This window comes from Natator depressus, chromosome 17, assembly GCF_965152275.1.
Source record: "Natator depressus isolate rNatDep1 chromosome 17, rNatDep2.hap1, whole genome shotgun sequence".
Classification (NCBI taxonomy): domain Eukaryota; kingdom Metazoa; phylum Chordata; order Testudines; family Cheloniidae; genus Natator; species Natator depressus.
In genome coordinates, this window is record NC_134250.1 from 3699134 (window position 1) to 3711899 (window position 12766).

A 12766-nucleotide genomic window follows, 5' to 3' on the forward strand; every position below is an offset into this window, starting at 1 on the left:
CGGCGCCCGATTGGCTCCCCGGCTGCGGAGCGAGGGGCGGGGCCGGAGGGACCTTTTGTTGGCGAGGCGGCGGGCGCGCCGGCGAGTCGGGCGCGAGCTGCCGGGCGGGGCCATGTCGTACATCCCGGGGCAGCCGGTCACCGCCGTGGTGGTGAGTGGGGCAGGGGCCGCCCCCGGGCGGGGCCGAGCGCTGGGGGGGGAGGCGGCCCCTGCCGGGACCGTGTCCCCGTAACCCTCCCCTCCCGCCCGGCAGGACCTCGCCCGGAGCAGCCCCCTCAGCTCTGGCGGCGGCGGGTCGCGAACCGCCCGGGACTGCCGCACCGGCCACGGGGCGCAAAGGGGCGTGCGCGTGGTGGGTTCCCGCCGTCCCCCCCCCCGGGGGAGACGGGGAAAAGTCTCCCGCGGGCTGCTCGGCTCCCAGTAAAACCCCCCACGGGGGGTTTGACAGCAGCGCAGCATGTGTGGGAACGAGCGCTGGGCTCAGGGGGCGCGGGAGCCGGGGTGGGCGCGCGTCCTTGGGCCGCGCTTCGCTTCAGGAGTCGGAGGGAGGTTCCGAGCTGCGCCGCGGGAAGCGCTCGGGCGGAGCGTCGCGCGGTGAAAGCGCCCCCTGGCGGCGCGAGGGGCCGAGCACTGGGAAAGCTGAGTCCCAGTCTGCCTCTGCCGCTGGCCTGCGGGGCGGCCTGGAGCCAGCTCCCTCACTGCTCCGTGCCTCTGTTTCCCCCGTCTCCAAAACGAGGCTGGTCGTGACCTCCTTTATAAAGCACTCCGTAAGAGCTATCTAGTCTATACGAAGTGAGCTCTCGCTCACCAAAGCTTATGCTCCAATAAATTGGTTAGTCTCTAAGGTGCCCCAAGTCCTCCTTTTCTTTTTGCGGATAGAGACTAACACGGCTGCTACTCTGAAACCTGGGCAGTCGAAACGTGGAGCGAGCTAGTGTACTGAAGGCAACTTGAAGAGACCTCTCCAGTTCACTGACTATTCTGAAGCATGTAACAACTCTTTCCCCCATCCTTGATGCACCTGCATGTGTGCATGTATACACGAACAGCTAAGTAACAAGGTGGTAAAACAGTATTTGAGAAATGTGCTCTGAAGCAAAAGAACTGTAGCATGTTTCTAGATTTGGGGTAGGTGGAATGGAAAAGTGAAACTAATTCATTTTGGTGGTGTGAAAGGATTGGGTGACTTAGCTTCCCTTATTGTATTTTTTTAATTAAGGATTTTACTACAAATATACTTTAGGTTATACCATTTTTCTTACCACTTTCATCCAAAGATTGAAGTATCATTATCCCCTCTGTACATCCAGGAAAACTGAAGCACAGATGTGATCTGACTTGCCCAAGATCATATAGTGAGTCAGTGGTAGAGCAGGGAACAAAAGCTAGCTGTCCTGTCTCCCAGGTCCACTGGATTATGCTGTCTCTGCTATTTGCTTATGGTTACGTTTCTGATGAGCACAGGACTGCAGCGATGCATGTCACTTTGCAGTAGCTGTAGTGGAGGGGATGAAAAAATAACCTTTTTTGCACAAAGTCTCTGACAGTCAGATAAGAACAAAGAACTTAGAGGCTGTATGAGCTGGTGTGAGTTCTGCCACTAATGCAAGCCAGTGCAGGTTGGATGGGGGCTGATTTGACTCCAGAATCAACCCTTCTCCGTAGAAAATAAGCCCAGTAAAATGTATCATAAGTGTAGAGGTGAAAATTTGCCACATATCAGTGTGGTGCACACCGTGGCATGCACTAGCTGTCCAACCAAGTGACTGTCAAACAAGTCAGATTTCTGACATCTCCCTGCAATGCCAGGCAGCCTAACTGAGCGCAAACTGGGATCATGGTACGTGCTGTGATTTAAGAGGCATAGCATAGTCAACTTGCCACTTATCAGAGGACTTCACCTCAGATGTCAGACCTCTCTAACAGTATTTTTCTTCGAAAACCATTGTGATCTTGATGGAAAGTGTTCACTGTTTAGCTTGGCAGATGGTGCCTTCTGTTAAGGTGCCTTCTGGGATAGAAGATGATGGTGCACAGATTACAATGGGTTACTTTTCCTGTGGGTAAACACCCTGCACACCATGTTGCTCAAGGAGCATAGGTTTTCTTGAATTGGAATCTCAGTATCACCAGTTAACAAAACAAAACCAAGAATGTCCTTGTTCAGCTAAAGTTGTGGTGCCTTAGGCCCCCCCCGCACGCTTGATAAAAATGCCATGTGACTGCACGCTGTTGCTGTTAGCCTTGTTCTCAACAACTTGCCTCCGAGCCAATTCCAGTGTTGAAGACAACATAAAAAGATACCAAATCTGCTGCCATCCACTTGTTTGGCTGCCAGCCTGGAGTCTGTTCCTTGTCTGTCTCTTATTATGGTATGCTGCAATTTTTAGTTTGTCTGTGGAAGTTGTCAGTATTTCCAGTGAGCTCATATGGAGTCTCACTCCAATTAAAATGACTATTTGTTTACTTGGCTGAGTTACAGACACCTCCCTCTTCTATTCCAGATGGGCTCACTTGACCCAGGGAAGCATTCTGATGAATGGAAAAAGACAGCCGTGCAAACTTGAGGGAAGAAAAACTTCAAAAATCGTACATGTAGCCTTTAGAGTAGCAGCTGTGTTAGTCTGTATTCGCAAAAAGAAAAGGAGTACTGTGGCACCTTAGAGACTACCAAATTTATTTGAGCATAAGCTTTCGTGAGCTACAGCTGAATACACTGAATGCATCCGATGAAGTGAGCTGTAGCTCACGAAAGCTTATGCTCAAATAAATTTGGTAGTCTCTAAGGTGCCACAAGTACTTCTTTTCTTTTTACATGTAGCCTGTAATTTTGCCCTCAACCTATGCTTTCTTTCCAGGAGTTGCTGTCAGAAGGGAAAGCTAGTTACCATACCCAATCTGTACCTAGAGGAGATAGGTTGTTTACATTTTGGAGTATCTCACAGGGAAGAACCTTCCCCTGAGCAGGGAAAAACAGTTTCTAATCTCTCAGTACAAAGTGTCACTCTGGTAGCATGACAAGACTTACTGACTGTTCTGTGTCCTCCACTAGACAGTGCTGCATGGTGCTCTTTAAAAGTTGAGTGGCATCTGCTTTAGCTATTCTAGTCTTGCGAAGTAGATTAAAAAAATTTAATTTTGTACTTCACGAGCTAAAACCCTTGTGAAAATGAGATGCCAAGCAAGCTTTTGAGAATTAAATCCTTGTTTCTGGTTTTATCTGGAATCTGTGGGTTTGCAATGCTATAGTTAAGAGTTCTGTTACTATAGAGGCAGTAAAAAACATAGAACTGTAGTTGGTCATGCTTGAGTTCATTAAATTAAAATGTTCTAAGATAGTAACGTGAACTACTTTCCTTGATGAAACAAGATTGCAAAGCAATTCACTTTGAATTACCAATCACACTCAAACCAGGCTTCCTGGTGATGTGTATGATAAATCTCATAATTTTGGTGAAAGTAGGTCATGCAGCAAAGGCTGCACAAATCATTTGTTTGGCAGAGCAGTTTGTAGCCTGGGGGGATCTGGGCCTAATTCAAGAGGAAAGACTAAACAACTTCTTTTGCAGAGAGGCCCCGGCTGGACAGGGTTCTGGGTGAGATCATGACTCCCCTTCATATCTCTGTCACTAAGAGCGCCTCTGCTGTTACTCATACAACGTTTTAAAATCTCTTGGTGTCTGAACCATCTCATCAAGACTTTTTTAGTACTCTTGATGCCGGGGCGACTTTATAGCTGGTCTTGTGAACCCTTTGGTAGTTGGACTCTCTTCAGCCGAATTAGTAGCCTACGTTCAGAGTACTTTAAGTTTCTGAACATGTTGCAGACAACAGAAGTCTCTGCCCCATTATCTATTGTGGATGAGTGACAATAGTAGGATACATACTCCCATTGGCAGAGCGCAAAGGAGGAACTTGCAGTTTTTCCATGGACAAAACAACGTAAGATGTGTGGGTTTGAGAGACTGCTCATTATTGACACTTGCATTTTACTGGCTTGAAGGAAACTGATCTCTAATATAATTCTACTGCTGTTGGAGCCATCCCTCCTTCCATTTCAATTGTGGTAACAGAGATAGAGGTTAAACTCCTTTAGATGCTTAAGTGCCAAGCCCTTTAGGGATATGTTTGGAGATGCTTATTTCTGTTGTGGCTTACTAGCAAGGACAACAAAGTGCTCCTCAGTTACTGCTGAAGGGCAGAAATGGTTCATCTTAATGATAACTTTTAAACAGGATCAATTAAAAACAAACAGCTGTTGCCCAAGTTAAGTTTGCTTGTCTCTTTGGGATAGATAGCAAATGCTCCCATCCACCAATGGGTTTTAGATCCAGAGATCCCTGCTCATTGTCTAAGCAAATATAAAAAACATGCTTGTGATATGGCCTTCGTTTGTAAACTGTCTTATGTGCTCCCTTTGTCTGGAAGTTACACAGTAGCTCACCAAACAAAATCTGTTGTCCTGTGTTCAGAGATAGTTACATGTAATAAAGCTAAACTTAATCTACTCTGGCTGGAGTAGAAGAAGGAATGTGAATCCTGCACTTTCCCCCTCCCATCTCTTTCAGCAAAGAGTTGAAATCCATAAACTCCGTCAAGGTGAAAATCTGATTCTTGGATTCAGTATTGGAGGTGGAATTGATCAGGATCCTGCTCAGAATCCTTTCTCTGAAGATAAAACTGACAAGGTCAGATTCTCTTTGAACTTAAATAATTAAGACCCCCAGTAAGAGGCTGAGTGCCCTCAACTCACCTTGAATTCAATGAGTGGCGCACACTTTTTGTAAGCCTATGCCTGGTCCTCCCTCAGTCTGATTGGTCCATGTTATACTCCCTTCCCACTTAGTCAATGTAGCCAACTTGCACTGCTGCTGCATTTGGGCTCTTGTGTGACTCATCTGTTTTCTAATATCAGACTTGTTTTTTAATGGAATCCATTTTTAAGGTGCTGCTAAGTAAAGGTTATTGCCTTGTGTGCATTTGTAACCGTTCCAACTGGAATAACTAAAACATGACTCTTACAGGGCATCTATGTAACAAGGGTGACAGAAGGAGGCCCAGCAGAAGTTGCCGGACTCCAGGTTGGAGACAAGATAATGCAGGTAAATTCAAAGGTAGGAAGAGGAACATACTGGAATGCCTAGGTGCAGGACAATCCCAGCCCAGAAGATCCCTAGGGAGCACTGCTTTCCAGGCTATTTCAGAGGTAGGGTGATGGTGAATCTCATCCACTTGCTCTATTCTTGACTGTTTCACCTGCTCATTGTTCCACTGCTGTATGTGCTACCCAAGGAAGTTTATAAAAGGTCACTGCCTTCCCATATGGATTGTCTTGGGAATCTGTCTGGAAAAGCTTCCATATCTCCAGACAAGAGGCTTCTGGCTGTAACTGCCAACATGAATGGCCCCTGCAGAAGAGTGACTTATAGCTAGTTAGCTATAAGTCACAATTGAGCACGTGGTCTTGAATGGTCAGGAACTCTTGTGAACCTCAAAGCTCTGAAAGTAGTGCCTGGCAACCATTCTGCAATACCAGAACTTGAGTTAGATCATGAAGAAGCAGACTGACACATGTTCTTCCCCCAAACACGCCTGTGTGGGGCTGGGCTTTTAATAGTGATCCATCCAAGGTACTAAGGGTAACCCAGCAGGTAGAAGAATGTCATTGCTACCACATTAGGCACATACCTGGTGGTCATCCCCAGAGGGGATGTAGATGCAACCCTCGTGGTGAGGGTTTTTTGTATCACGTCTAAATGTTGTGGAGTATCCAATTTGAAAAATTGATAAAATCCAAAAAGGGCCTTTACTTGTAGAATCATAGTCTACTTTTAACAAAATTGGCAGAAAGCTTCTAAATACAACTGATAATGCAAGTGGTGTATTCCAAATAGTACTGTATGGAAAGTTTTTGGGAAATATTTAGTCCCTTTGTGTATAGTTGATGCAATCTACTCTGGCTGGAGTAGAAGAAGGAATGTGAATCCTGCCCAAAAAAAAAAAAAAAAACCCCCCCCCAATACTTTTTTGCCTTCAGTTAAAGCAGAAGTCTATAGTCACATGACAGTATGAGCTTGTTTGTACCATGTAATACCTCACAATACAGTGTTTGTAGAATGGACTCATTTGAGAAGAGTTTTTGTCTGCTTTGTTTATGAAGTTATGTAGATAAGACCCCTACCCCTTAATTATAAAGCATATATAATTTGATACCTGCTCAGCTGGAGACATTAAGCTAAACAAGCACATACAACTATAATTATCGTCTTACTGTCACTGAGTACAATGACAATACATGTATACTATTTATATAACAGTAAGGACTCAGTAGCCAGGCTATAGAATGTCTTGTATGAATATCTTGTGAATAACAAACTAGCACTCTAACGTAACCCCTGTACACAACTGTGAGCTACTGGATATCTAATGCAATGCCCCTTTGGGCCATATTAACTCAAAAAATAATCACAGAAATTTGCAGACTGTTGAAACATTTCCACTGCCCCTCAGAATCTGTCTCTGATGTGCTCAGTTGCTGCACTTGTTACTGTCACAGCTGCATGCATCAAGCACACCAAATCTTCCCTGCAGCATTTGCATCTCCTTGTTGCACAGGTACTCACACCTACACTGCACAAAGGTGAGGCTGGCTGCTGGAGCAGGCAGCTGGACCATTGTGTTAGGAACTACCTATCACCCATCTGGTGCTGACAGGGGACACTTGGATACTGAACTGCAGCATGATTCTGTATGTCTGACTGATCAGTGGCATGTTTCAGGTGCTGCCTGAAGAGGCTACGCTTGGCAGTTTCTCATTTGTTTTGTTCTTGGCAAACAACTCAGCCACATGATCCAGAGATGGTTGCTTCTTTCCCCAATACAATAAAGACACCAGTGAGATCTGTTGACTAAAAAACAGCAGTTGGCTTGGAATGCAGTTACCTACCTTCAGATCTTGCTAGTGATACTGAGCAAGGACTATTGACTCAGCTAATGCTTGGTTCTTCATTACCTCTCTGGTTAGGTCAGGATTGTCCATGCTGTGAATTCAAAGTAAGGGTCCTAATTTATAAAGCCATTAACAGGCAGAGATATAGCTACTTCCTAGACCAGGGGTACTCAAATATTTTTTGTCAAGGTCCAGACTCCAGAGAAAATAAGTACATAAAAAGACTTAAGGTCTATTAAAAAAAGTGTCTGGTGGTCTGGATTTGGCTGGCAGTCTGCCTATGGACTACCCCTGGCCTAGACTATCAGATCATCTTTGATGGGTGACCAGGCATCAGCGTTTCAGCTCTTTGCCCTCAAAACTGCTCATGCTCTAGGTAACTGGAGCAGGTTTACACATGCCGTCTGTCTCCCTGGTGGGACTCAGTCTGGTAAGCCTGCTTAGGGACTGCCTAAGGCCACACATGGCAGTCTGGGAGGAGCTGGCCTCCCTTTATCTCCATGGTCAGGGTACTCACCTGGGATAGGGGCAAGCCTGGGTCAGTTTCCTCCTCCTGCCTGATGAGATGGGATTTGAACAGTGAGCTGCCATTGCTGGAGTGCTCTGAGAGGCAAGGTAGCTTTCCCTCATGACTGTTAATCCAGTGGTTACATAAGAATGGTCATATGAGGCAGATAAAAGGTCCATCTAGCCCATCTTCCGACAGTAGCCAATGCCAGGTGCCCCAGAGGGAATGAACAGGTAATCAAGTGATCCATCCCGTCGCCCATTCCCAGCTTTTGGCAAACAAAGGTAGGGACACCATCTCTGCCCATCCTGGCTAATAACCATTGATGGACCTATCCTCTGTGCACTTATCTAGTTCTTTTTTGAACCTTGTTATAGTCTTGGCCTTCACAATATCCTCTGGCAAAGAGTTCCACAGGTTAACTGTGTTGTGTGAAGAAATACTTCTTTTGTTTTTAAACCTGTTGCCTATTAATTTCATTTAGTGACCCCTAGTTCTTGTGTTTGAGTAGTAGTAAATAACACTTTACTTTCTCCACACCAATCATGGTTTTATAGACTCTTTTCCAAGCTCAAAAGGCCCAGTCTTACTAATCTCTCCTCATATGTTCCATACCCCTAATAATTTGAGGCCCTTTTCTCAATTCCAGTATCTTTTTTGAGAAGGGGTGACTATATCTGCATGCAGTATTCTAGATGTTGGTGTACTGTGAATTTATATAAAGGCAATATATTTTCCGTCTTACCTATCCCTTAATGATTCCCAACATTGTTTGCTTTTTTGACTGCTGCTGCACATTGAGTGGATATTTTCAAAGAATTATCCATAATGACTCCAAGATCTGTCTTGAGCGGTAACAGCTAATTTAGACCCCATTTTATATATAGTTGGGATTGTTTTCCAGTGAGCATTACTTTGCAGTTATCAACATTGAATTTTGGTGTGTGCATTTTTGAGAGCTCCTTTTAGTCATGCATGTTGTTGCATGTGTGATGTCTACAAAAAAAAGTGAGATCCCTTTATCTATTAGCAGACTGCTTTGGACTTAACTATCTTGAGTAGTTTTGTATCATATGCAAATTTTGCCACCTCACTCTTTTGCCACCCCTTTTATGAATGTTGAACAGGACTGGTCCCTGTACTGACCTTAGGGGACACCACTATTTACTTCTCCATTCTGAAAACTGACCATTTATTCCTACCCTTTGTTTCTGGTCTTTTAACCAGTTACTGATCCATGAAAGGACCTTCCCTCTTCTCCAATGACTGCTTACTTTGCTTAAGAGACTTTGGTGAGGGATCTTGTGAAATTTAAGTACACTACACTTGTCCACATGCTTGTTGACCCCCTCAAAGAATGCCTATAGATTGGTCAGGCATGATTTCCCTTTACAAAGGCTGTGTTGACTCAGACCCAACAAACAATGTTCATCTGTGTCTGATAATTCTGTGTTTTACTATATTTCAGCCAGTTTGCCCAGTGCTGAAGTTATGCTTGCCATGCTCACCTCTGGAGCCTTTTTTTAAAATGGGTGTTACATTAGCTCTCCTCCAGTAGTTATGTAGTCAGTTCCCCCTTGTGCCTCATAAGAAGGAATTTGAGCAGGCAACTGCTATCTCCCCAGTGAGTGCCCTAATTGCTGCACTAAGGGACAGTCTGATGTCAGTTGCTTGTATTCTGCTGTTGAAGCTCTTTCACTTTAAATAATAATTGGTCAGACACCATAAGAATCACTTAACCCCACCCACTGGAGTATAAACTCACCCAGGGTGTGGGAAGAGTCTGGTTAAAGTCTCACTTTGTCTCCTGAGAGGGGATTTGAACAGCCATCTCCCTGCCATGCAAGTAACTGCCCTAACAGGTAGGCTATGAGGGTTGCTCAGTTAGATGTTAATTAGGCAAAGCAAAGATGGGCTGTAAGGCGCCCTTGGTAGTGTAGTGGTTATGCTGCCACACTGTGCTGGTGGAGAGCAGGGCTCAAGTCCTGAGCCAGGAATGAGCCTCATGGAGTTCAAGTCCTTTTTCTTGAAGCCATTCCACTTTAAATATTAATTGGGCCAAAGCAAGACAAAGCAGCAAAGAGCCCTCTGTGGTGCAGGTATAGGGTAGGTGCCTAGAATGCAGGAGACCCTGGTTCAAGTCTTGCCTCTGCCTGGGGAGCTTTGCCACCTAAAGTTCTATTTTTAAATTAAAATTGATCTGCATAAAACTCAAACCACTCCTTCATCCCCAGTTGCTAGGTTACTCACCCAGGGGCCAGGAGACCTTAGACCACATCCCTTGCTCTGTGAAGGGATTTGGACGAGGGCCTCCTGTTGCCCTGGCAGCTTCACGGGGGGATGTCCCTTCCCTTCTCCAGGACAAGGGGATTCAAACTGGGAGCTCTCCCTCACTGAGATGTGCCCTGGAAGGCTGGGAATCCCCCTACAAATCCCATCTTCAAATCCTGGTTCTGCCTGTTGAACCAGAATCCCCCACCTCCTAGGTAATATCCAACCACTGGACTAGGAAGTGATTCTAACTCCTGGCCTGGCCCAAACACTACTTAAGTAAAGGGGAACAGCTCCAACAGGCAAGTATGAGGCCACCCCCACCCAGTATAGCCTACACTCCAATGAGCAGGCAGAGGGGGAATTGAATCAGACTCTCCTACAGCCTGGGGGAAGAACTCAAACCACTGGGTTATACAGCAGTCCTGATGCTAGCTGTGGCCCGTTTACTATGTAATTTTTTTAAAGTGTACCAGCTTCAGCAAGAGCAGAAGAGAAACCCACACCAGACCCTCCCTTAGTTCTGCAATGAGGGAACTCACCTGAGAGCCAGCAGAAATGTCTGAACAGTTTTTCCCTTGGGTAACAGTGTCCTTGAGATGGTGAAGTGATTGGGTGCTGTTCATTAAGTCTGTGCTTCCACTCGGTTTTCTCACTGCCTTCTCCACATCTTCAGGTCCTTCAGTGCATGTTCAAACTTTCTCTAAGTTAAGTCTCTTCTCATATACTTCCTCATTCCAGGCGACACCAGGACTCCTGCAGGTATGTTTGTTGTACTAGCAGTTCTTAAATTGTCTGGTACTTCTCCAAAGCAAACCTTTGAACCTTAAAGTTCACCCTATCTTGACTTAACCCAGTAGTGCCAAGACACTGTGATAGACAGGCCCTAGCTTGCTAGTCACCTTCACAAGGCTAGCTCCATTGACAATATTGTTTCCTGATAAAACTTCTCTTGTAGGTGAACGGGTGGGACATGACAATGGTAACTCATGACCAAGCGAGGAAGAGACTGACAAAGAGGAATGAAGAAGTGGTACGGCTCCTGGTGACCAGACACTCCCTGCAGAAGGCCGTTCAGCAGTCCATGATGTCCTAATTATGCAATGGGCTTGGGGGAGGGGGATAGAGAGAGGGATCTATAGAGTGACACTCCCTTTTTCTAAGGAAGCAAATACTAGATCTGAGTTGTTTGCAAACACTAGTGCTGCCCAACAAGGTAAATATGCACCATTTTTACTCTAAACTGAATAGTAAATTCTAGCCACTTCAGAAGCAAGTTTCTCTTTCAGAAAGGCTTCCAGTAGCATATGCTGCATAAAACAGCACCTTACCCTACTGTGTATGCAAAGCTGTAACACTACGGTGGCAGGGGAAGTTAGCAGTTAAGAACATGCAAAACACTAAATACTTTTCTTAGGGAAGAAACTGTGGAAAAATGCAGTTAACTTAGTGGGAGATGATTCTCCTATAGTGCAAGAGTTCCCCATTGCTTAGCATTTAAAGCTCTGTTAGCTGCTTCTGCAAAGGAGTGAATGATTAACAGTGGGGAGAGGAGGTAGTGTTTACTGTAAGTTTTCAAAATCTAATGTTAAGGGTTAGATTGTCCCTTGCTAGTTCAGGCTCAGGTTTTTAAGATGCTACATTTAAGTTTGTAGAAAGTTCAATAAGGACATCTCTACGCTACTCTTAGCATCAAGTTAAGCAGAATATCTTGCAGTGCTTGAGGGATAGTCTGTCCTGAAAAGTTCACTGCAAGATTTTAGTCTGCTTCACCAAGCAGCTCATCATAAAAGGGACATAAGTTTGAACTAGCAGTTGGTGCAGAAACAGATTATAATGGAAGGTGTGTGGGATTTAGTAACAAATTCCAAGACTTTACAGTTGCAAAGTACCTCTATACAAGACAAAATTATGATTGCTTCATAAAGTACTTGGGAAACAATACCAGCTTTAACATGCCATAACTATTGCAACTCTAGGGCTTATGTTTTTTTTTTAAAATAATGTAATTGGGAAAGAGATGGAAACCTTTGTCATTGCTGACCATACAGGAGACATTTACAAAGTTCCACTTCCTCATTCCACATTTAGCAGAGAGAATCTTGAAATAGAAGGGGCAGCTGGTCTGTTTTGTAGGGGGAGACTTATTTAAATCTTGTATTAAGTAGAAATGTGCAAACAAGCTTGCAAACATCTATTGTACCAAAATTCCTATCCCTGCACCTGTGGTAGGCAAACTTCACAAAGGCCAAACTATGGATTTGTAGGAGCTTTTGCAGAAAAGATTCCTACAAATCCTTAAAGGATTTCATACTCTTCAGTGAACCACATTTACACTTTAAGGCATTATACAGGCTAGCTTTAGTTATTCAAAAAAAATTGCTTCATTGTCCAGAACTAGTTTTAATGACACTGTATATGACCTCTTTACTTCAACTGTCTTCAGACTAGTTAAAAAAATTTAACTAGAACACTGAAGAGGTTGTAGACTAACTTATTACTGCAGTGCTATTTAGGTTCTGACTTCAATGAATTTTATAAACTTGATAACTGCATCTCAAAGAATGTTCCACTCTATCTCTACATACCAGCAGATGCCTCTTTTTATACTTTTTTACCTTATTCAGTAATACAAAAAAATCCAAAAGGAATTTTGGACAACTACAAATCCTGTGGTAGTAAATAGCTTTACAGATAGGCCTTATTTTTGTTTACTGTAGAAAAAAGTACACTGCTATTTGTACTGTGGTCTTGATTTTACACAATAAAATGAATTTAAGAAACTGTCTCTAGTAAGAGGACAATTTATGTATTTACACCCTTTTTGTGCACGCTTGCTACCCCTCCAATTCTTCTGATTTAGAACAGGTTGAGTGCTGCCTGACATTTAGACAGCCACATTCTGCTGAAGTAAAGATATGCTAAACAGCTAACAGTAAAGTGACTGTCAGCAAATTCTTCACCCATTTACAACTTGGAGCATCTCTGAGGGAGAAGTACATTCTCTTCTGAAATTTTACTATCTTAAACTTTTCAGT

The 12766-nt window shown here is 44.3% G+C and overlaps 1 protein-coding gene across 2 annotated transcripts; it reads left to right on the forward strand.

Moving 5' to 3' along the window:
• Window positions 1–5: 5 nt before the first annotated feature.
• TAX1BP3 (Tax1 binding protein 3) lies at window positions 6–12495 on the forward strand. Of its 2 annotated transcripts, none has more exons than XM_074974659.1 (4): window positions 6–151; window positions 4569–4688; window positions 5025–5102; window positions 10687–12490. In XM_074974659.1, the coding sequence occupies exons 1-4, from the start codon at window positions 113–115 to the stop codon at window positions 10822–10824; spliced, it is 375 nt and encodes a 124-aa protein (XP_074830760.1). In that variant the 5' UTR covers window positions 6–112; the 3' UTR covers window positions 10825–12490. The 2 variants fall into 2 exon arrangements, with proteins under 2 accessions (XP_074830760.1, XP_074830761.1); XM_074974660.1 differs by lacking the exon at window positions 6–151 and adding an exon at window positions 908–1061 and having other exon boundaries at window positions 10687–12495.
• Window positions 12496–12766: the final 271 nt, after the last annotated feature.